We start from the raw sequence: 22925 nt of genomic DNA, 5'->3' as shown, positions 1-22925 counted from the left end.
AGGTGTGGGATCTAGTGACTTTCTTGTCAGAAATAAGTACTCAGAAATAAGTCATTTCAAATGTCAGAAATAAGTAATTTATGCTTCATTGTGCCAGGAAACTCTTCGCCAAGACAAACTAGTTGGCTTTTCCTAGTAGGGTTAATGTTGACTGAGGTGGTATGAAAACTAAGGTAAGATGATCCACTCTTGTTTAGACAAGACACACAAGGGTTTGTGTGCACAAACAGGATTTACTTATGTGAGGCACATGCTCTTCCACTGCAGAAGATAAAGTTGACCTGCCACACAGCTGTCTTTGGACCTTCACACATGTGTACCTCATGGCACCTGCACAGAAAGAAGGATTTTTAGGCAAAATCTCCTGGGTGGAACATGATACGAGTGGGAGAGGTCGGAGAGGACAAGGATGTGCCTGTTCAGCAAAGCAGATGAGGCCACTGCAGAAGCTTCCTGGGCAGTGTGAGCATTCTGCTGGAGCTGCTGCTGTTACATGGGTGAACTTGAGGTAATGACATAAATGTATGAATAGTAAGTGTGCAGGTAGTTAAACTGCATGTTCCTGAATTCACTTCAAATAAACTCTTTCAAGGAAAATGGGAATGAACAGTTTTAAACCTTTGTTGAAATGAATGGAGCTGGCTGATAATTTTCTGAAATACCAAGTCTTCCTGCACAGCTCAATGAAGAGTACCTACACTACAAAAAAGCTTGTCTTGTTAGTTACAGCTGCACTAAGGTTTTCCCTGTTACCTGTTTATGCCAACATGTGGGTGATTCTGGTGATTCATGAATCAGAATTTCACAATGTGTGCTGACTCACCCCGTGCTCTTCTGCCTCCCATCTCCCCCAGACGTTAAAATGTGGTTATGATTACAGTTCTGCTTTTCCTGCTGGAGCAATATTGCTGTGGAGATTCAGCAAAAGCAGTTTACAAGTCTACAGGCCTTTTGAATTCCCACACTCAGCCTTTAATTCCGATGCAATCATTCTGTTCATCTAAACCCTACTGGAAATAGTGAATGCTTTAAGCCTGCACCAAGTCTAGAGGCTTTCCTTTGCTCCTGAAGGATGAGAGGGTCGCCAGAACCTACTCTTTCATCACTGCAAGTGTCAGACTAGGTTCTCTTTTGAAAAATAGTGATAGATGTATCATCAAGGAGCAAGAAGAGTAATTACTATTCAAGCTTCCTTCTCAGCAAGAGTTGGGAATGCCATGCTTCCTGCTATGGGTGTCTGTGGTTACCCTGCCCACCACAGGAGATCAGCACAGGTGTCATTCCTGACTTCACTGTAAAGGTAAGGAAAAACAGATTTCGTAAACTGCCAAAGTAAGTAAGTTTGGTATGTAAACCACCATTTTCTTTTCAGTGGTTTTTTTTTTTTTTTTTTACAATGAAGAAGCCATCTGCAAGCTTTCCTTGTAATTGCCATCAACAGAATTGCTATTTGCAGGTGAGTAGAATGCCCCAAGTGCCCACCAGTCCAGGTAGGGCTCCAGATACAGCATCAACCATAGTTCAGACAAAAAAATTTATAGTGTATTATGTCATCCATGCTGTAAGGTAGTAAACTAAAGTCACACTTTTTCCTCAGTGGTACTGCCTGAACAAGAAAATTCTGTTCATATCTTTGAAGCCTCCGCAGACTTCCAGAGATGATGAATTTCTGAGTTACCTCTCAGAAAAGGTTATGATGTCCCTAACAGTAGTACCCAATAAACTGATTATTATGGGTATTTATTTGTATTATAATCAATTTTGACTGTAATCAAAATAAATATCCATATACAGAATGCTCATAAGCAAATAAGAATTTCTAAACAAGTGTGATACCTAAAAAAATACACAAACCTAACAGAAACTGGGATAAGTACATTGACTACTTCAGACAGTGTAATTCTGCTGCTATTTCTTTATTCATCCTGTACAGCCTTTGGTTCCTTTGTGCTACTGCTATATTTCATGCAACTCATCTTCATGTGCTCACAGTAATATACTGTAGCTTGTGCAGTGGTTTGCCCTCCAGCCATCACCTCCTGAATATTCAGAGCAGTTTGTTGCTTTTTTCCACCTCAACTTTAGTTGTCTAGTCTCTTACAAACTTCCAATGAAGCAAATATTTTACCAAAGCTGTTGTCCAAACTTTGAACTTGTTCACACCTTCACATGTCCTGCCTTGTGCAAAGATGGTACCCAGAGTTCCTTGGCTGGCTCTTGCTCTGCATTCACTTTCAGTTTTGTCTTTAGCATGAGGTTTATTACAGCAGGTAACTTGTCTGTTGAAGCATTGTTTGTATCATGATTAAAATGTACTTCTTGCCATCAGTATTTTCTAGCCAGTGACACACATGCACAGCCTTCTCATGGTTTAGCCCCAGGCAGCAGCTCAGCCCTTCACTCCTCCCCCTGGTGAGATGGGGGTGGTTAAAAGGATGAGAGTGGGAAAACTGGTGGGTTGAGATAAAGACAGTTTGACAGGAAAAGCAAAAGCCATGCACACAAGCAAAGCCAAACAGGGGATTCATCCTCCACTTCCCATGGGCAGGCAGGTGCTCAGCCATCCCAGGGAAGCTGGACTCCATGATACACAACTGTGACTTGGGAAGGCAAACACAATCACTCCAAATGTCTCCCTCCATCTCCCTCCAGCTCTATATGCTAAACATGACACCATATAGTCTAGTATGTGCCTGTGACCAGCTGGGAAAAGCTGTCCCAGCCATGTTCCCTCCCATGTCCTTGTGTCCCCCAGTCCCTTGCTGGTAGAGTGGGAGAGGAGCAGGAAAGGCCTTGGCTCTGTGTGTGCCCTGCTCAGCACTAACTAAAACATCTCTGTGTTATGAGGACTGTTCCAGCACAAATCTAAAACACAGCCACTACCAGCTAGTGGGAAGAAATTTAACTCTACTCCAGCCCAAACCTGCAAACCCCTTCTCATTTCCTCCTAGGAGAGGAGTCATGCTGCTCCACACACACTATTCCTTCTTTGAAGTATACACTGTCCCGGTGAGAGTGCTTACCCTTTTCTGTTGCTTACCCTTTTCTGTAATAGCAAGAAGTTTGGCTTGGACAAAGTCATACAAACTGGATTATTTGAGACTAGGAACCTCAAATGCAGTGGTTGTCAAGTTCAGTCATAAGCTCACAGACTATCCCGGTAGGAACAAAGAAGGAAGCAGGAACACAGTAAGATAGGCACTGTGGCAAGCATCCTGCTAAAATAATGGGTTATCTCTTGGCAGGCTTGGAAAGGCTGCAAAAGCTGCTGGGGAATTCAGTGTTAAGAATCCTTCAGTTTAAAACCAAACTAAAGTAGGTGTGAGGCCTATAGAAAGCTGGGTGCAACAGTGGAAGTTATGGGGTGGCAAAACTGTACAAATGTTGTTTCAAGACTGTTGGAGGAAACTACCATGAGTGTTAAGGGCTGATAAAAGCCATAGGCAGGTGACAATAAAGTTGTATATTATAAGGCAAGCAAGACTCACTAGGTGCTCAGAGCAAAGTGTTCTCAATGCAGAAGGCAGCTACCAGCTGATGAGGCCTGCATGGAACACTGGCTATGGCACAGGCCAAACAAATTGCGCAGTGGCGAGGTCAGTGCTCAGGGGTGCAGCTGTCTTCAGATCCTTTAACAGCAGGATTTTCTAGGCAGGAGTTCACCTGCAAGCAACTTGTTATACAATTCATTTTATTAATGCAATGTTATACACTCGATTCACACAAGGCAAATTATTCTTCCATTCATTTATTCACATTTTCCATGGATTTTTGTACATGTCCTCAGTGTATCAGAACTAATGAAAACATTAATATACATGTTATGTAAAACTTACGGATCCACTGAAAAATTCAGAGCATTTTGAAATCTACTAACAACTAACAGATCATCACATTCAGCATCTTCATTGGATTTAGACTAGCTCATGCCACTTTACATTGTTTAATGTCATTTAATTTCTGCACACAGGCATCAGCTACAAAATTTTATTAAATGCAAGTAAGTTAAGGCATCAGAAAGAAAGTCTTTAATGACATTTTAAATGTTACAGTGCTGCAAAGGGAGCTGAACTTCAGTTTTAATAGCAAAGCAAACCTCCTGATTGGTTTATGTTCTACAGTATGTTCATTTGAACTGTAAATTTAATTTAAACTTTCACATCCATCACCCAAAAGGGGTTCAAGGAACACACTGTTGTCCTCCAAAATAGGTAATTTTGAGTACATTGCAAAAAAAATACCCAACAAACCAACAAAAAACCAAACCAAACAAAAAAAAAAAACCAAAACCCCAAAAAACTAAAACTTGAATATTGCAATTTAATATTTTAAAATAAAATTCAAGCCAATTGTAATAATCTCCCTTAGAAATTATTCTGAGAATTAAAAGAAGCAGAGATGTATATTTTCCAGCTGAAACTTCAAAATTAGAGGAGGAGGAGGAATGGATAAGACACTGCAACATCTACATGTAGCTGGAACAGCAAAGGCATTAACACAAATGCGGGCAGAAACTCGCATCTTTAATATCAGGTGTCTGATATCCAGCTGTTAAATACATTACCAACCAAAACATAGGAATGCCTCCTTGAGTTGGAATTCTGATCAAAATTCTTTCCTTGGATAGCATGTGCCAGTCTGTTATGAAGGCAGCAGTACACTGATGTCTGTGCACTCCATGAACTTTGCTTTTTCATTTAAGGCCTTTATTTCTATGTAACAATCTCTGGCCTTTTACAGCATTTTAATATTTCTTAAACAGAAACTGAAGCATCATCAAAAATTTCTAACAGTGCTGGGAAAGGGCTGTGCTTTATACCTGAGCACCAAGTATGTCAGTGTGTGACTGACTTTTCCTGCTTCATAGTCCACATAATGATACAGTCCCCATGAATAGATGTTGATTAAAATCTGACTTGCAGGGAAATTCTTCCCTGTTCTTTTAGAGGCAATTTTCCCGATGTAAAATGTTCAAAATTGTATGTTTATGCATATATTTGACATTCTAATGAAGGTGACATCCCAGTTTTTTACCTTCCCCTGGTTCTACTGATTAGATACATGCACTGAAGAATTCAGGTGTTACTTGCTGAACTTCAGGACTCATGCCTAGGGGAAGGTTTAATTCTTTCCAACACAATTTATTATTCTTCTACTTCTTTTTTCTTTGTGCCCTCTCCTTTGAAAGAGGCCTGAGATGTACTGTCTGAATTGGGCCACATCCATGCGTGCAAAACCCCACAGCTGCCCCTCTTCAGAGGCAAAGCATAAGGAAACAAGTGTTAAGTTCAGTTTGTTTGTCCACGTTTCTATGGATGAAGGAACAGTTCCAAATCCATGAGCTTTTTGAAGTAAGCAAAGACAAGCCCAAGCATTTATAGACAGAGCTGTTCTTTATGGGATGCATAACGAAAGCTCTATAAACCTTTCTGCACAGAGACAGGGTTAAGACATTAGTCAAAAGACAAATGCAAAATTAACTGAGCCCTTGGACTAAACAGAGCCTGGACTAAACTGTTAGGCAACGTTCTGCTTTTCATTCATACACATTTAGATACACCGTGTCAGCTTTGGACCTCCAATTAAGGTAGCAGCAAGACGGTTTTTTTTTAAAAAAGCATCTTATTTTGAGGAAAGCAATGTCACTGACTTTTAATGGTTTAAGAACTTAGCCAGATGCAAAAAGAAACCCCAAAAGGCACCAGTTTATTTTTCAAATATCTCAAATGGCATCTAAGCTCCCTTCACACTCCAGTGTTAAAAATGCAATTCCTGTAGACCAAGCATGGCTGAAATGTGAGCAAAGGCCTTTGTTTTGGAACTTTGGTCAACAGGGCTATAGATAAAATCAAGATTTTCCTCCTTTTAATGAAGAGGGGAAAAAAGGCCATAACCTGAACTGTGCAGTGAATTAGGCCTAGAGGCAGCCATTTGTGACCCCCCAGAGCAAGGGGGGCAGGTGAGATGTGCTGCACCTCCTCAAATGGTGTTATTCCTTGCTCCCAGCCCACAGGATGCCACTGTGCTGGATTTCCAGGTCCCCTATATGAATTGTGTCACACCGACTTTTTTTAAGGAAAAGGGTTTTTCCTCTGTGTCAGAGGTTTTTCCTCTGTTTTTCCAGAGACAAAACAGTACGTTTGTTCCATCTTGCCAGAGCTAGTCAGTGCAACACATCTGAGAGCAGTTCAAGTTTCATACTAACATCAAGCTCCTGGAGAAGTCCTAGCAGAGTTGGAAGCAAAGTAGAAAAAGTTACTAGGGAAGGAGTTTACAGCAAACATTTGAAAAAAAGAAAAGGATTAAACCACCAAACACAGCCTGACAAAGTTGTGGGAAACCAAGACCAGAATGAATGTTCTGATCCCCAAATTATTGCCATCTGATTAATTTTAACACAGCTGAAAACTATGTTTACAAATTACCCCGTGCCCCCTACATGCAACAGAAAGCTTGTGCCAAAGCTGCACTCCGCTGTTTTATTTAATGCAGTGCAGCACAGCGTTGAAGCTTTACCACATGGAAGAATACATACTGACAGACACCCTTGTGTATGTGTCTCCTGGCAAGGGCCACAGGCAACAGAAAGGTCTATAAAAGTCCTGAAGTTTGTTGGTGGGAAGAGCTCTCTCCAGCAAAGTACCAGCAGCAGGACCAAAGCAGCAAGTCCAGCTCTGCCCCGGCCAGGTTTCAGGACTAGGGACAAACACCTCGGAAGGACCATGTTACAACCCTTTGCCTCTGACCTGTCAGAAGCCAGGGGATGCCAGAGTGTCCAAGATAAAACTGTCTTCCAGTTGTCTGCTTGTACTATATTGCACATCATTCATTTGTTGCTACAGTAAGAACAGAACTGACAGTTCCTCTCTCGGAACCACTACTGTCAACAAGACTACCCAAGCAAATTCTCTTTTAAATATCTGCAGTTTCTGAGTCCTGAAAGCACGTGGGTCTGCAAGGGTACAGACACAGCACAATGTAGATCATTACTGGTGGGGTGCAGTATTGTCACCGAGTCTGAAAAGTCAGTCTCACCAGAATACAACAGACCAATTAAAAATCTGCAGTCTAGAAACAGTTTCAACAGGTAAACTTGAACATCCTCCCTTCTCAAAAGAGGAGGTGGTTGCATTGTATTGCATTGTCTGTGAGGAAGCTCTGGTACCATGTTTTTGTACTTGGATTTCTGTCCATTTGGTCGACTGGTGCTAAAAGCATATGCTTGGATTTACATCCATGTGCTTTATCCAGAAGAGGTCCTGCATTTAGATACTGAAAATGAGGGAGCACAGTCCAACACTTGAGTTCTATTAAAGCTTTTATTAGCTAGTTTAGCTTTTCCTCACATCATTTTTCCAGAATTCTTATAACAGTTCTTAATATCAGAGTAAAGAATTAAATGTTCAAGTGAAGTTAGGGGGAAAAAAAAGAGCAGCAGCAGTTTGGCAATAATTCCTCAAATTATGGACTGCAACTTATTTAAGCCTCCTTTTTCTCCAGTAAGATTTTGTGCAATTCATCTGCATCCTCACTTGTTTTCACCCTTATTAGCATAGTGACAGGAACAGCTGGATTCTTCTCATCAATCGGTGGATTAGGAACACAAACTATAAGAACATTGTTTTTTCCAGTTCTTGTACATGGCATCTTAGGTGGAATTAGAACATTCAACAGTATATTTCCTGCATATGAGGAGGGGAAAAAATTACAATTAGTCATTTTCTAGCTTTTACTGCAATACAGTGTTAGTATAGGTACGAACTAGAGATTTAGGGTGGCGTTTGGAAGGAAGGCAATTCAGAAACATCGTGTATGTTGGTCTTCTTCCCATAGCATCCGTTCATGGCCATTGTTCTCAGATTTCTTTCCTCACTAGAAATGAGAAAATCTCTGCAAATACTGCATCCTTCTTTTTTAAATGGAGGAAACTGAATATCAAATGATAGTAGGGACACACAGGAGAAAGGGAAGGGGACAAGGGAGAAGCAGCAAATGAGGAATCCAGTCACAGTGCTTAGTTTATGCCAAGTTACTCATTCTGACCACCAGACGCAGTTCATATGCAAAGCAAAATGTTCTGATACAGACAGACATGTTAACCTGGACAAACCAGGGTAAAACAGGTACTTTGTATCCCCAAACATACACCACAACCTTTACTTCTTGCACTGCTTCATGTGCTCTCTTTTGTAATGCTCACTAGAGGCATCCAAGTGTTTGTCAGTATTCTAAACTATTCAGGAAAAAAAACCTAGAAAGGTTTTCACTAATTGTGTCTGTTAATGCTGTGTAAAAAAGACAGAAAAATCCTAATGCTTAGCAAGGAATTTTGACATCAAGACTTGTTACTGGGAGAAATGTACTTACCTAAATTGGTGTCGGCTCGTACTAAGAGTTGAGTTTTTTCATTTCCTGCTGGTTTTAAGTGTAATGTTCCTACGCCTTTTTCTTTAAATTCATTATCCTTTTTGTAGAACAGTTTGCACCTGTGGAGAAAAAATAAATCCAAAATCCTTGTTTGTGCAGCCATGTAGAGATGAAATAAAAAGATATCTTCCAAATACAGGTATCCATCTGACTCACAGTAACAATAATCAAGAGTTAACATGCTGTGAGTAACATAAATCTTTATTATTCTTGACCTTGTTTCATGTGCTAATGGACAGCACTGGCAGCTCAAAGAGAAAGTGAATTATTTCTTTCAGTATTGAAATGATAAATGCATTACTTTCAGGGAAAAGTAAAAGGCACAGCAACCTGTACTCAGGGTCTGTGAGGAGCAATAAATGTAGGCTACTTTTAAAAAACACTAATTAGAAAGCCAGAAGAATTCGCTGTATCATTCTGAAGTTGTAATAGGACTTTAATGTACAATTTATAAACATTTTTTAAGTGAAGCTCTAACTGAAGCTCTAACCTAATGCCATTTTAATAAAGTAGCACACACTTTCTTTCAGATAAAGCTAATGGCTTTTTGTAGCAGGACAAGTTCTGTGCTGAGTGTCAAGCAGACATGCAATTACTTGGACTACTGAACATGATTAGAAAAACTGCTTCTAGTAGAGCTAGTTTCATTTTGAGCTTAAAAGCGCAACTTGTTCACTGCTTTATATAATAATAATAATAATCAGCATTTTCCAATGGAAGAGTCTTATTTTAGGCTATGCATATCTATCTGATGGATTTTCCAGCAGTACAGTACATGATTTCTGTGGTACAGGCCTTGCAATTTAACTGTACAAAACCTGATGCAGGCAGAAACATCTTCAGTTGTAAAAAAGCTGATCACATGTACAACACAAACTATTAGAGTTGTGTACAAGATACAGAAGAATTTTAGTAAGATCTTACACATCCCTGCCTATAATTAAGTTTTTTTAGGAGTTCATATTCTGTGTGGACTCCTAACAAGTTTATTAATTAGGAAGTCACAAACGTATCATTAATTATGCACTGCAGTGGTGAAGAATAGCAATATGCAGGTATTAATTTTATTTTCCAAGTTAAAGTCACCTACTTCTTTGAGTAGAAAGCATCATCTTCTTTTATTTCATTAACAATGACTTTTGGTGGCTCTTCTTCCTCCTCTTCCCCTCCTTTACAAAGAAAGTTTTAATAATGTTAATGTTGTGAGCACAGATTTTGGTACTGTATTAGAAGTCCCTTATGCCCACCATGGTTGACATGGACACATGTGGCCAGTCAGTGACAGCCAGAACACCTTTCAGTCCACATGAACTCTGCAGCAGCTTCAGCTACAGAAAAAAAGTTTTACTTGCTTTTCATTCAGCTCTTAAAGCAACTTCATCCTCACCTTCAGTATATATGTGATGAAAATACCCAATCCATACCAAACAATCAAGCCCCAAAAATATAAAGCTTAGTAAGTCAAAACCTCCTGTTTGAACAGAAACAGTTTTCACATTTCAAATATGCTCCACAAATGGGTTCAAGTAAAGCACAATAAATACTTCCAAGAGCCAAGTTTACTTTGGGGGAAGGGAATTAAGTTGCAGAATGACAGACAAGAGAGAGTGGCAGATTATGCCTTTCCAGCCCCTCAGCTACTGGGATTTCTATCAGCCTACTGTAACCAGCACAGGTAAAGAGCAGAGTAAAGCTGCCAGGTACTATGTAACTTTGTTTGCTTTACAATCTATTCAGTCAAATGGACTAAATTGTTCTGTTTCTCATGCTTTTTACTGCAGGGATCTCTTGATAAACCTACTAGGAAAAGCAGTAGGATTAAGAAGTCCAGCCGGCTCAAAGATGAACACACCAGCTGCTTTAAATTTCACCAGTTCAAATCCTGTCCTCAGAAAAAGGATGATATTATATATTACATTACAGAATGTATAAATCTGACAGAAATATCTAAGTCTTGATAAGCACATACTTTTAGTGTTGCTTACATAAGGCTGGGATCTCCAGTTCGGAGTATAATTCTGCACTTTCAAATTCAAGAATAATGATGATCACAGAATATAGAATTTCCTGAGTTGGAAGGGACCCACCAGGATCATTGAGTCCAGCTCCTGATCCTACACAGACACCCCAACAATCCCACCCTGTGTCTGAGAGCGTTGTCCAAACATTCCTGGAGCTCTGGCAGCCTTGGGGCCATTCCCAGGGGAGCCTGTTCAGTGCCCCAGCACCCTCTGGGGGAAGAACCTTTCCCTGATAACCAACCCAAACTTCCTCTGTCACTACACCAGGCCATGATCATGATCAATGCAATATTGCATTTTTATAGTATTCTTAAGTCACATACACTCACAGCTGACCATTAAAATAACTACAACAGAAACACATAGAATTTACCTTTATCATCACTATTGCCACTGTCTGTCTGAGCTTCCAATAAACTGGTGGATGCTGCAGTGACAGACTTAGCCTGGTTTGCGTCTTTTCCAAACAAACCTGAATTCCCAGGAGACAATGAGAAACTACTAAGTGTTCCTGAACCAAGGGAACCCAAAACAGAACTGTCAACACTCTTGCCAAAATTAAACGAGACAGTTGACGTAGCTCCTAACGATGGGTCTCTTTTTTCTGATGCAGATTGAGGTTTTTTGTCTGAGGTATCCTCGGTTTTGTTGTTTAACAAAAATGTGGAGCCTTGCTGGAGCTTTGAACTCCCAAATGCAGGAACAGCCCGTGGGCCAGGGGTCTTGCTGCTTTCATTCTCAGAGCCACTGTCACTGCTGCCTCCATGCTGCTGCTCAATGCTTGCCAAATACTGCTCGTAGTCCCTGAAGATGGGGGTCAGGTCGCACAGGGGGTTGGTGTTAACATGCTTCACTATCCAGTCACACACAGAGCAGTTGAGAGCAGCCAGCTGTTTGTGGTAGGTGCCAGAGCCATGTGCCACACTCAAGGCGCTGCCAGATGAGCAGGGCTGGCTGCCACCATTGGCTCTTGGGCTCACGGCCTTTTTCTCAGCAAACACAGCAGCAGTGGGACCATTTGACATTGGGGATCCTGTTACAAGAAAAATCACAGAATTACAGAATATCCTGAGTTGGAAGGGACCCACATGGATCATTGAGTCCAGCTCCTGGCCCTGCACACACACCCCAACAATCCCACCCTCTGCCTGAGAGTGTTGTCCAAACGATCCCAGAGCTCTGGCAGCCTTGGGGCTGTGACCATTCCCAGGGGAGCCTGTTCAGAGCCTGAGCACCCTCTGGGGAAAGAACTTTCTCCTGATATCCAACTTAATACGTTTGGTTAATAAGCTCTGATTTTAAAAAATAACACAACAAAACAATACAGATGCTTTGCTGACCTAGTAAGAAATGTGGCTTAGAACCTTCTTTTTTCCCCAGAAAGCACAGCTCTCTTAAAAGTCTAACTTACATGCTCAATATTTCTTAATCAAATCACTTATCCTTACTCAGCTGAGCTTCTTCTTTTGGGTCACCACACTGTGCCCCAGGTACTGCCATGCCAGTGAGCAGACCCAAGTTTTAAGCTTAGACGAGTAAGTTAGGGATAGACAAAGTAGATGGAGGACACTGGTGTATTAAAAAAAAAAAATCCAAAGACATCTTGTACAGAACATCAAAAAAATACATGTTTTATATATTGCCAAAACCTTCAAAATCTTACAAAAATCTTACAACTTTAGCAAGTTATAACACTTGTTAAATCGAAATACTCAACTTATCTCTTTCCATTTGTGCTTTAAACCACCCTGAGTGCACTAGCCCATGATTTTACATGCTTTTGAGCACTTTCATATAAAAAAACCTAAGAAGCAAACTGGAAAAAGTCTCATTGAATATATTTCTTAACATAAATTAAGTTTCCCTTAATTTATTCAAGCTCACTGAAATCTCAGTTACTCTAAACTTCAAACTCCACCATTTCTATTCTACGGCATGGTGACTCCAAAATTCTGTGGTGGCAGGGTTAACATCTCTGCATCTCCAACACAAAGGGACAGAACTAGTATTTCTCAGGGAATTCCAATGCATGAGAGCTCAACTTGCCAAAGTATTTCAAATGCTTAAAATGTAGGTATAACTGTAACAGATAAGATTCCAGTAAGACTGTCTGCAACATCAGATGTACAAGGAAAAAAGATGAAGACTTTAGCTATGCAGCATGTATTTTTTACTGAAATTCAAAGAACTGGGACAACTATTTAACTGGAACATGTTACCAGATGCTTTACACCTTTTGCAGATTGCCTTATGCCAGCGCCTTCCATTTCCATCTGTGCCTACAAAACTTTTACCTCCAGTATAAGAAATATGAATTTAGCTGCCACCTCTTTAAACTGCATGCATTTGAAAACTTGTCCCTCCAGCACTGTAAAATCTTCTTAAGAAATCTTACAAAGAGGTCTAAAGTCTCAAAACCTTAAAACACAACTACAGGATGGTCTAAATGTGTTTTTTTCCCTACTAAAATAACCCTACAGATTTTATGACTGAAGGTCATGAAGGTTGATAAATATGTATGCTTATTTAAAACTTACCAAATGCTGATTGTGTTTCGGAGGCACCCTTCAAACTGCTGAAAGGAGGAGTACCAGAGACACTACTGCTTCCATTAGATAGCCCTTCTAAAGGCTTTATTCCTGCACCATTCCCGAATCCACTGAAGCCACCTCCGCCTTTTCCAGAAGGCAATATAAAGCCTTTAAACCCTTTAAAAGCTCCTCCACTTTCAGACTGGGCAGAGAAAAGAAGAGAGACAACCAGTTACATACATCTTCTCCACACAAATCCTACCCCCACTTACTATTCCTGATATCCTCAGTTTATTTTTCCCCAGTTCAGCGTGTCATTCCATGCATTACTGTGTCAGCTATGCAAACAAAATTAACGGCTTCCTTATGATACACACTGCTACTGTTTTTAAAAGACTCAGATGTTTGGTATGAAAATAAACTGGGTCTAGGATGTGGATACATGGAAGTTGTTCAGAGCTGTGGACGTGTTTGACTACTTATTAGACATTCACAGCGTCTTGTTTTCTTTAAATAATTACACAGGAATTTCAGGTTTATTTTCAACAACTTTTAGCATTTACAATGGCAATCAAGAGCCCAATACTTCAATCCACTCATTACTCTGGAGTCACCTATGAAACCTCTGTGATTTACCCAAAATATTCCAATGTGACTGATGGAAGATGCAAAGACAGACTGTACTTGATCACAAAATATCTATCTCTGCAGCCTTTTCATTACCCAGTTCTGACCACTGTCTTTGCAACAATATTAGTTCATGGTATAGTTTCTTACATGTTTCTAAAAGACAAAGTATGATTAACATGCAAATAAAGCCCTGCTGTGGAGGGCTGGGAGCCCTTGGCGTGAGAGCCCTCTGCACTTCCTTGGAGCAGAGAGGCCTGAGGGCAAAAAGACTTTCCCCAGAGATAAGCAACCTTCCTCCCGGTCATGGCGAGAAAGTGAACCACCCCCAGCATGCCTTGTTTCTCTATGGTAATAGCCTGTACCCAGTTGGCTAGCTGGTTTCTACCCCAAGCCCTGCCTTTCCCATAAAAGCCCCCTGTTTCTGCCCCTCAACAGGGAGTTCTTGTCCCTGGCCTCCCCTTCACAGGGGCTGCTGGACAATAAAAGCCACCTCTGTGGAACTGCTATACGAGGCTCCTGTCTCTCTGTCCCCAAGTTCGCCTTGGGTAATTTCACAACGAGCTGAATCACAAGAGCTGAAATCACTTGTAGCTGAGAAATCACTACACTTGGTGAAATCACTTGTTGCCCAGGGAAGCCAGAGACCACTCCTGGAAGAATTGTTCCTTGCAGGACACTCTAGGAAGGTCGTGGCACACCAGGTTGTCTACCCTCGTCTCTCCCAAATAGCAACACACTGCCACTTCTAGGTCTTTGGAGGTAATGAACTTTTACTACTGGAAGTGAACTTTCAGTTTCTCTGGAAAACCATCAGAGGAGAACTGCTTCCAAGTTTCATCTGCTTTTGCCACTGAAGAAATGGCAAAGCTTGTCAATTTTAGCTGTATTCCAGTATGTGACCTTGTGGGTATGGGTCTTTTTGCTTCCTTTTGTGCTATCTTTTCCAGTGCAGTCCTCTGCTCCTCATTACTAGGTAGGCATTTTTATTTTGTCTCTCTCTGGTCAGTCCCACCTCTCTCTCTGGACATTCCAGTTAAACTGCAGTCTTTTTCACTGCAGCATTCTGCCTGCTCCATGTGGGAACATCAGTTAGTTTCAAGTTCATGTTTTTGTAACTATTTCACAGGTTTCTTACGCAACCTCAGCTGTCCTGTCATCTCTTCTGCATTTTAGACTTTGTCCAGCCTGTTGTCCTGGTTTTAGCTGGGATAGGGTTTAATTTTCTCCCTAGTAGCTGGTACAGTGGTGTGGTTTGGATTCAGGGTGAGAAAAATGTTGATAACACAAGGATGTTTTACTTGGTGCTGAGCAGGGCTCACTGCAATCAAGGACTTCTCAGTGTCTCATGCTCTGCCAGTGAGCAGGACACAAGGAGCTGAGAAGGAGCATGACCAGGACACTGATCTGAACTAGCCAAAGGGATATTCCATAACACAGAATGTCATGGCCAGCACAGAAACTGGGAGGGGAGGAGCGTGGGTTGGCTGGGAGCAGCTGATCACTGCTTGGCGATGGGCTGAGGTCAGCGGGTAGTGGGCAACTGTCCTGTGCATCACTGATTCTTCTTGGGGTATATCTCTTTCTCTTTTTGTTGGTTCCCTTATCATCATCATCATTATATTTCAATCATTAAACTGTTCTTACCTCAACCCAGGGTTTTTATCCTTTTTTCTGATTTGCCTCCTCATCCCGCTAGGAGGAAGAGTGAGTGAGGGGCTGCATGGTCCTTAGTTGTCAGCTGGGGTTGAAGTACACCAGGCCCTTCTACCAGCTCTAACAGCCTCCTCCCAGTCTCCTGACTATTTCTACAACCGTTTCTACAACACATCTGGTCCTCTTTCTCATACTGTTCTGTTTTTCCTATTCCATTTGCCCCAAATGTCTCCTTCTCAAGTTGTAGTTTATGTCTTGCATCACTTCTTTCCAGTACAATCCTTTATTTAACTGTATCCTCTACCACATTTGTGGCTAAAACTACTCAAAGCATTAGTGGGCTAAGGCAGCTTCCTCATTTACAGTGCTTGGACTGCAGAAGGAAAATCAAAAGCATAGAAGACTGTCTAGCTCTTAACTGTGCCTAGTCCCATCCAAACCTAAAGCAATCTACGTAACAGGTAAAACTCCAGGCCTATTTCTAACATGATGCACGCCCTGTTCAAAGGATGTCTATACAAATACAGCTTCTGAGACATCCTCCAGCCCTCCAGTATGGATAACCAGTAACTTTGCATTTCCATACTTCCATCTCTGTAAAAAAATGGAAGTAGTAAAAATGCTATTTTACCCATTTGTAAACAAAACTGCGTCCGAACTGCTCTTTATTTTTACTTCGAAAATATGCAAGAACACCCTCCTCACCCAGTCAAACTTTTATCCTTTTTTTGCCTTAGCCTTATTCTTGGCATGGTACAGTACAGCCAAAGTTCATGTGCACATCTGAGCTGGTGAGTTGAAATGATATTCAGCATCACTACAAACCTAAGTAAGTAAAATCCTGAGCATGATGTTGTATTTTGTAACTGAGTAAATCTCCAGCACTCATGTTCAGTGACTACATTACCTCTGACCCAATGTTTCGGCGCTTTGCTTTTTTAATAGCTCTGTTCTTCAGGACCTCTTCACTTGCCACAGAGAATGTTCCCACCTTTAAGAGGAAGTTATGGAATCATTACTAGAATTCTCAAAATGCACAACATGAAGGGACAGCCAAGATCAGGTTTTGAACACAACTCTAACACTGCTCCCAAACAAACAAGGGAAGAAGTTAAAAACCAACCCACCCCAAAAATACAGCACCATCTATTAGCTTGCCAGTGACCTGAATGTGAGTTGATACTTGGAAAACTCTTTCTTGTTCTGCAATATATTTCTCTTTGTGCTATCTCCATTTTATTACAACAAATAATGTAAGTTTTGCTTTGCTTTTTTTAAACACAGCTCTAAGCTCTCTCTGCCAAAGGGAATCTGCCAGTAATCCACAGTTTGCAGCAGATATATGGAGATGTAGGCTCTAAGGAAACCTCCTGCAGCCTGCTGTAGTTCAAACTTAGCAAAGGCAGCTTATGGCTCAGTAGGAGCTAATGGCTCCCTGCAACAAATAAGGAAATTAAGTTTTCTTATACTCAAATTCCTGAAAGAGTCAGTTTTGTCTCCTACATTTACAGGCCTAAGCATTTAACACTTTCATTCGGACAAAAACTAAACCAGTTTGTTTAAACATGAGCCATAAGGAAGTGTGAGACATTAAAGGCGAAAATCTCTTTTTACAATCAGGTTAAACATACCACTTGAGCTATTTGCCTAATTCCTCTGGCTGTGTGCGGGCATTCAGCTAAAATTAACATAGTTCTGAAATTAACTATTACTGACCCTCCAAAAAAATACTGGAGGCATGAAGAGCATTTATCTCCAAAAATCAAACCTGGTTTTCCTGTCAATTAAATAAATTCCTATCACACATTTGAAGAGTCCAAAAGCATTTTAACAAACCTGAGGTTCCCTCTAGAAACATGAAGTTCCTTTCTCCAGAACCACGGATGTAATTTTAACTTTTAAAAGCTGCTTTGCCATATGGTCTGCAAAACTGCAAGTTTTATAAAAAAAAAAATTTAAAAATTAACTTCTATAAAATTATCGCTAATTGCTACACTTTTGACCAGTTTTAGTGTAGGTTTTACGAACAAGATACACAGCACATGTAAACAGCAACTCTACTACCTCCAGGGGTGTGTAGGGGGGAACTAATGCGTAGTTTACCTCTTCAGCTTCATCCTCCTGGTCCCAGTTTCGGTCAGTCAGTTCCTTCTCTGCAATTCTCTTTGCCATTTTCCCCCACCTAAGTGGAAGAAAAAAAAAAAATCCTAGAAAGAATTACACAGAAATTAAATTCTAAGCAGCAGTGATCTTCAATTTGTATTCTTAGAAAAAAAAACAGGAATTGCAGTTCTTGTAGAAGCAGGTCAAGATTGGAATGACAACTGAAAACCAAGTGTTGTGGCAAAAACAATCAGCAGCACTTGAGATTAAAGTTGTGGTGATCAGCCATATTCAATCTTAAATTAAAGCAACAATAGAAATGTGCAGTTCAGTTATGTGACAAGTTTCCTTCAGCAGCTGGAAAAATTCCTTTCAGAACCATAACTCATACACTCTCATTCTGAAGGGCTACAAAAACCCTAAAGCTGTGGCTGAAACATTCCATATTCCACTCCACATTGCCACCTCAGGATACCCATGTAAGCAGCAAGAAAAAAGTAAATTGCTTTATAATGTCTAAAATAAATACTGATGAGGACCCAGTGAATCAATTGGGCAGAGAGCTTGATTAAGACTGAAGACAATGCTCTCCTTTAAAAAATGGGATTGGTAGGCCATTACTAATTTGAAATTTGAGAAAAATTACAAATAAATCAGATTGGTTTTCCTACAAAGGACACATAGGTCATACCATGGATTTTAAAGCAATTACTGTAAGCAGACAAATCATCATTTTGCTGGTTTTCTCTGTGATGTAAAGCAAAATCAGCTTTGGGGAAGTAGTATCTGTAACAGTTCTGAGTCCCATTTTACTAAAGTACAACTTATCAGCTGTGTATAAAACCAAAGAAAAAAAACATGGTAGCTGGGTTCAATCTAAAAAACCTGGTAAGCAATCACACTACTGGAATTTTATGTGAAAAAAGAGGTTTTTTTACTAACTATGGTCATATCTTCTGACACTAAATATGAAAACTTTCCAAAGGAAATATGTAGTTTCATTGCAATTTAAATCTCAAGCAAGCACAAAAATTAAAATTCTTCCAAAAACCCCCTTGGGTTTGTGATTAAGACCTGCCCAGAAAAAAAGGAAAAAAAAATCCAAAATAGCTGAATTTCAGAGCCTGAAATTGTAGCAATACATTGTTACAGAGTATCTTGTTTAGATGTTGAAATGTTTTAGAACAGTAAATCCAGCAGCACAGCAGTCTTGGAAATCACACATCCAGGTCCTGAATTTTGTCTGACACACATCACAAATAAGGTCAGGTTACTAGAGCTTCTAAGTAGAGAGACAAAGATTGGCTTGTGTATACATATTTAAATGCCCTAATCCACACTGTCTTGAAAGTAGATGTCCTTGCTTGATCCCTGGGAGACTATTTCAATCTAACCCATTGAAAAGCTAAAAAAGAAGTTATTTTAAAGTCACATTTATTTAAATAATTGTTTCATTACTTTATTTTTATACAGAATATATTATATTATGTAATACATTTTAATTTTAAACTTATAATAAATAAAAGTATTCTGTATATATATTCTGCATATATTAAGCATATAATGTAGTATTACATTATTTAAATTTATTCATTTTATTATTAAATTAAATATTTGAGTTATTTAAAGAGCACATTAACTACCAAGCCTGTCCCCCACCAAAAGAGGGAAAACCTTTTCAACCTGGGCTCCACGTTCGCTGCACCCACCTGTGTTTACACAGTTTCTCTACAAAAGCACTGTAGAGGATCTAGCACACATTAATCTAACATGAATCTAACCAGAGAACCTGATGTATATTCTATCCCGTGAAACAAGAACCAACACAAACCCACATCTGGTTGGTGTTCACAAACTTCTCGAAGTTTTAGGAACACAAGCTCTGAACAGGCTGAGATGGAAGTATTCTGAGAAACATATCAAAGAACCACAGAATATCCTGAGTTGGAAGGGACCCACATGGATCACTGAGTCCAGCTCCTGGCCCTGCACAGACACCCCAACAATCCCACCCTGTGCCTGAGAGCGGTGTCCAAACGCTCCTGGAGCTCTGGCAGCCTTGGGGCCGTGCCCATTCCCTGGGGAGCCTGTTCAGTGCCCCAGCACCCTCTAGGGGAAGAACCTTTTCCTGATATCCAGCCTAACTCTTGTTCGATTAACAAGCTCTTCTTGTTTAAAAATAACACAACATAGATGCTTTGCTGACCTACAGAGATCCGCCCAGGAACTTCACTGCCCTATTTAACGCAGCCGTTTGCGAGCGAGGCTTAGTTGGAGATTTGCAAGGGCAGCATCACCGGAATACCGAGGGGCCGGAGCCCCCGCGGTGCTGGAGGGAGCGGAGCCGGGTGCCGGGCCCCGGCGGTGTCGCCGCGGTTCCGGCGGGAGGAAGCGGAAGCCGGATGCTGCCGTGGCCACCCCGCGCCCCCGTGGAGCTGCTGTTCTGCTTTGACTCCCGGCTCCGCTCCCTCCGTTCCGGGGACGCCGCACGTTCCCCGCACACCTCACAGACCCCTCCGCGCGTTCCGAACCCTATGAACCTGCACCGGTGCGAGGCCCCCAAACCCCCGCCGCCGCCCCGCTCCCTCCATCCCCACCCCGTACCCCCGTGTGCGGGTCTCGCTCATGCCCGGTTACCCCTCCCACCCCCCCGCGGGACTCACCCGCTCGGGCGGGCGGTTCTCTCCCGCCGCGCTGCGGGGCCGAGGCTGCGGCGGGCAGGAGGCGGGGTCTACTCGTAGGCTGCGCGGCCCCGGGGCACACTCAGCATCCCCCACTGTGCCCCCACAATCCCCGATGCCGCCCGGCCCGACCGCCCCCGCTGTGTCCACGGGGGACGGGGCTCGGTGGGAGCCAAACCAGGAACGCCGCGTCCGCCGCCGCCGTCCCGCGCCTGCCCGCACCGCGCGTGCGCCCGGCGGGGGCAGCGGGGCGGGGCCGGGAGGTGCAGTACCGCCGGCGGCTGCGGGGGGGCGCCCCAAAGGCCGCTGCGAGGGAAGGGAGGCGCCGTTCGAGCCGTGCGTCACGTGGCTTCCGGCGCAAGCCGCGGTCTTACCAAACTCTCCGAAATGGTCGGGAAAAATAAACCCCCCAACGTCGTCTTTTAGTGTCAGCGAGTCGGGCTGACACTAAATCCTTGGCCAGGAGCCTTTTGTGGGTGCCTGACAAAACTTTGGCCTCCACACAGACGCTGATAAAAACTTTCTCACCTATTCATACATTTTTATCAAAATAATGTTCACTGCTTCTAAATTACATAATTAATCATTTCCAACATGGGAAGCGCCTCCGGGCGGCTGAGGGGCGGCCGTGCCCTGGGCTGTCATGGGCTATCCTGCTGCTCGGCCCTGCTTCCTCTTCCCTGCTTCCCTGCCGCTGATTCACTTTTCTCGTTGATTTTTAATTAATTTTTTAAATTAACCATGATCAGGATATTAATTATAAGCAGTGTGGTAGTATGTGCACTAGACCTGTAGGAAAACATAGTCCAGAAACTTGCTAAATGGTGGCTTGTTCCGATGATCATAGGAAATACCTTCGTGACAGGGTGAAAGTCACCCCGAGGCAGGGGGTTCCATCCAACTCTCTCCGGCCTGAATGCTGAAAATAAAGACGGTGATTTTGTCTCAGTGGGGGACAGAGAACAGCAAAGAGCAGCAGAAAGACGAATCCAGCGTTGCCCTGGTAAGACACATTCGATTTGAGCTGAAAAGGTCACTGCCCACATGATTGCATCACGATGGCCGCTGAGGGTATGAGGCTGTGGCAGACTGCTTTTACCAAGGATGAGGCGTTTGAAGTGGTTTACTGGAAAGAACCAAGAAAGTCAAATACCAAGAAGCAGGGGAAAACAAAATCTTTTTAAAAATACATTTTTATTAAAGTAAACATTTTCTTCATTGTTTGTGCATTTTGTTATTCCAGAAGTGTAGCTTTTTAAATTGCTTTGTCTGTCAGCTCTTATTCGTTGTAAGTAAGGCACTCATGGTGCTGAAGGGAAAGTCCATTTGTAAAATATTCTTTCAATAAGGAGTTTTTCAGGGTCACTTAATAGTATTCAGGCATTTCCTCATTGATATTTTTTATGTTTGTGCAGGTGCTTGGAAGATTTCTGAGGAATTCCTAGCAAGTATTTTAACTGGAAACGTGGCTGTTCTGTTGTATAAGGACTCCTGATCTACGCTAAGCAAAATAACTGGATGATTAGAAATATTCAGCCCTGTGTGGTAATACAGGGTCGGCACCTATTTCTGTTGGCAGGCACCAGGTACTAGGTGACAAACTCGGTGTGGATCCAGGGTTAGAGTTTTGTTAGAGGTTTTCCTTTTGTCATTGTCTCTGGCTTGCAGTATTTACCTGATCAACTGTTAAAAACCCAAGTACCTCAAATAACTATCTTTAAAAGGCTTTGTTTCCTGGGCTTTTTGGGTGTAGACCAAATATTATAAAAGAGAGAATTAATGTCTCCCAGCAGTGAATTGGATTTGCTAAAATGTCACCACCAATCTCTTCATGAGCCCCTCAAAATACCATGTTGTCTCTTGGTCCTTAGCGGGAAAGAATATGAGTTGAAATGAAATAGAGTTTTTTCTTAAGTAACAAAACTAAATATGTTCTAAACAACAAAAAATCACAATAGCAAAGTGAGAGGTCATGTGGGAGATCTTTTACAAAAGCTGCACTTCAAAATATCAACTGACTTAGAAATTTGAAAGTTGATGGAAATAATAGTAAATGCAATTCTTAGAAAGGGATTAATGTTTGCATTAAAAATAACTTTTTGGATTAATATGGGTAAAAAAGAAAAGTTTCTCCTAGTGGTCTATAAGATGTGTTGACTTCAGTTGTTAATCTATTAATTTATGTAAAGTTAGGCCTGAAACCTCTTTCCTGTATTTTCAATTTATTTTTCCAAATTCTGCTAAAATCAAGGTGCCTCAAACAGAGCTGTTCTCCCCAGTGAGGAGGATGTTGGAAAACGTATCAGAACTCCCAATTTTTTAATACTCATGGAAGGAACAAACACAACTGTCGTTCTTTTTGTCTCTTAATAGGATTGTCCTTGCCATAAACTATTTCTGACGTGTTGTGCTCATCTCCAGCACAGCAAGGACCAAAGGTGACTGTCTAAGGTAATTAGAACATTTATAGAGGTTTTGCAGGTATGATGCATAAGAAGGTTCATCTCCAGGCATCAAAGAGCTCTGGAAGACATAACATCCATTTCCCTAAAGAGACAGATCTCCACATCATACAGAGGGTCAGTACAGTAGATGATCTATGCAAATTATTAATGGTTTCTTCCCTAAAATATTTTAAAAATGAGAATTTCATATTAACTCGAGAAGTTTTTTTGGCAAAGAAAGGCAAAAATTACAAATTGAGGACAAGTTGACAAACTTTGTCCAAAATGAAACTAAAGGTTTTCATTCATTTTGTGTGGGGGTGTTTTAAATCTTCTTTTAGAAAATTGGAAAAGGAAAGGAAAATGTATCAATTTTCTGCATTCTTCCCTATCTTGAGGAGGGGGTAAAATTTCAGTTAAACATTCATCAACTAA

The 22925-nt window shown here is 41.4% G+C and overlaps 1 protein-coding gene across 1 annotated transcript; it reads right to left on the bottom strand.

The window, feature by feature from the left end:
* Positions 1–7108: 7108 nt before the first annotated feature.
* Positions 7109–20253, bottom strand: NUP50 (nucleoporin 50). The gene is made up of 8 exons (XM_082279857.1): positions 20029–20253; positions 17366–17444; positions 16170–16253; positions 12986–13181; positions 10822–11481; positions 9518–9596; positions 8368–8486; positions 7109–7682 (listed from the first exon to the last, which is right to left on the bottom strand). The coding sequence occupies exons 2-8, from the start codon at positions 17432–17434 to the stop codon at positions 7480–7482; spliced, it is 1410 nt and encodes a 469-aa protein (XP_082135983.1). The 5' UTR covers positions 17435–17444; positions 20029–20253; the 3' UTR covers positions 7109–7479.
* Between the last annotated feature and the right edge of the window lie 2672 nt (positions 20254–22925).

Source organism: Coloeus monedula (assembly GCF_965178545.1).
Source record: "Coloeus monedula genome assembly, chromosome: 4".
NCBI lineage: Eukaryota > Metazoa > Chordata > Aves > Passeriformes > Corvidae > Coloeus > Coloeus monedula.
Note: the sequence above shows the minus strand (reverse complement) of the source record. Positions and strands in the feature narration are given on the sequence as shown.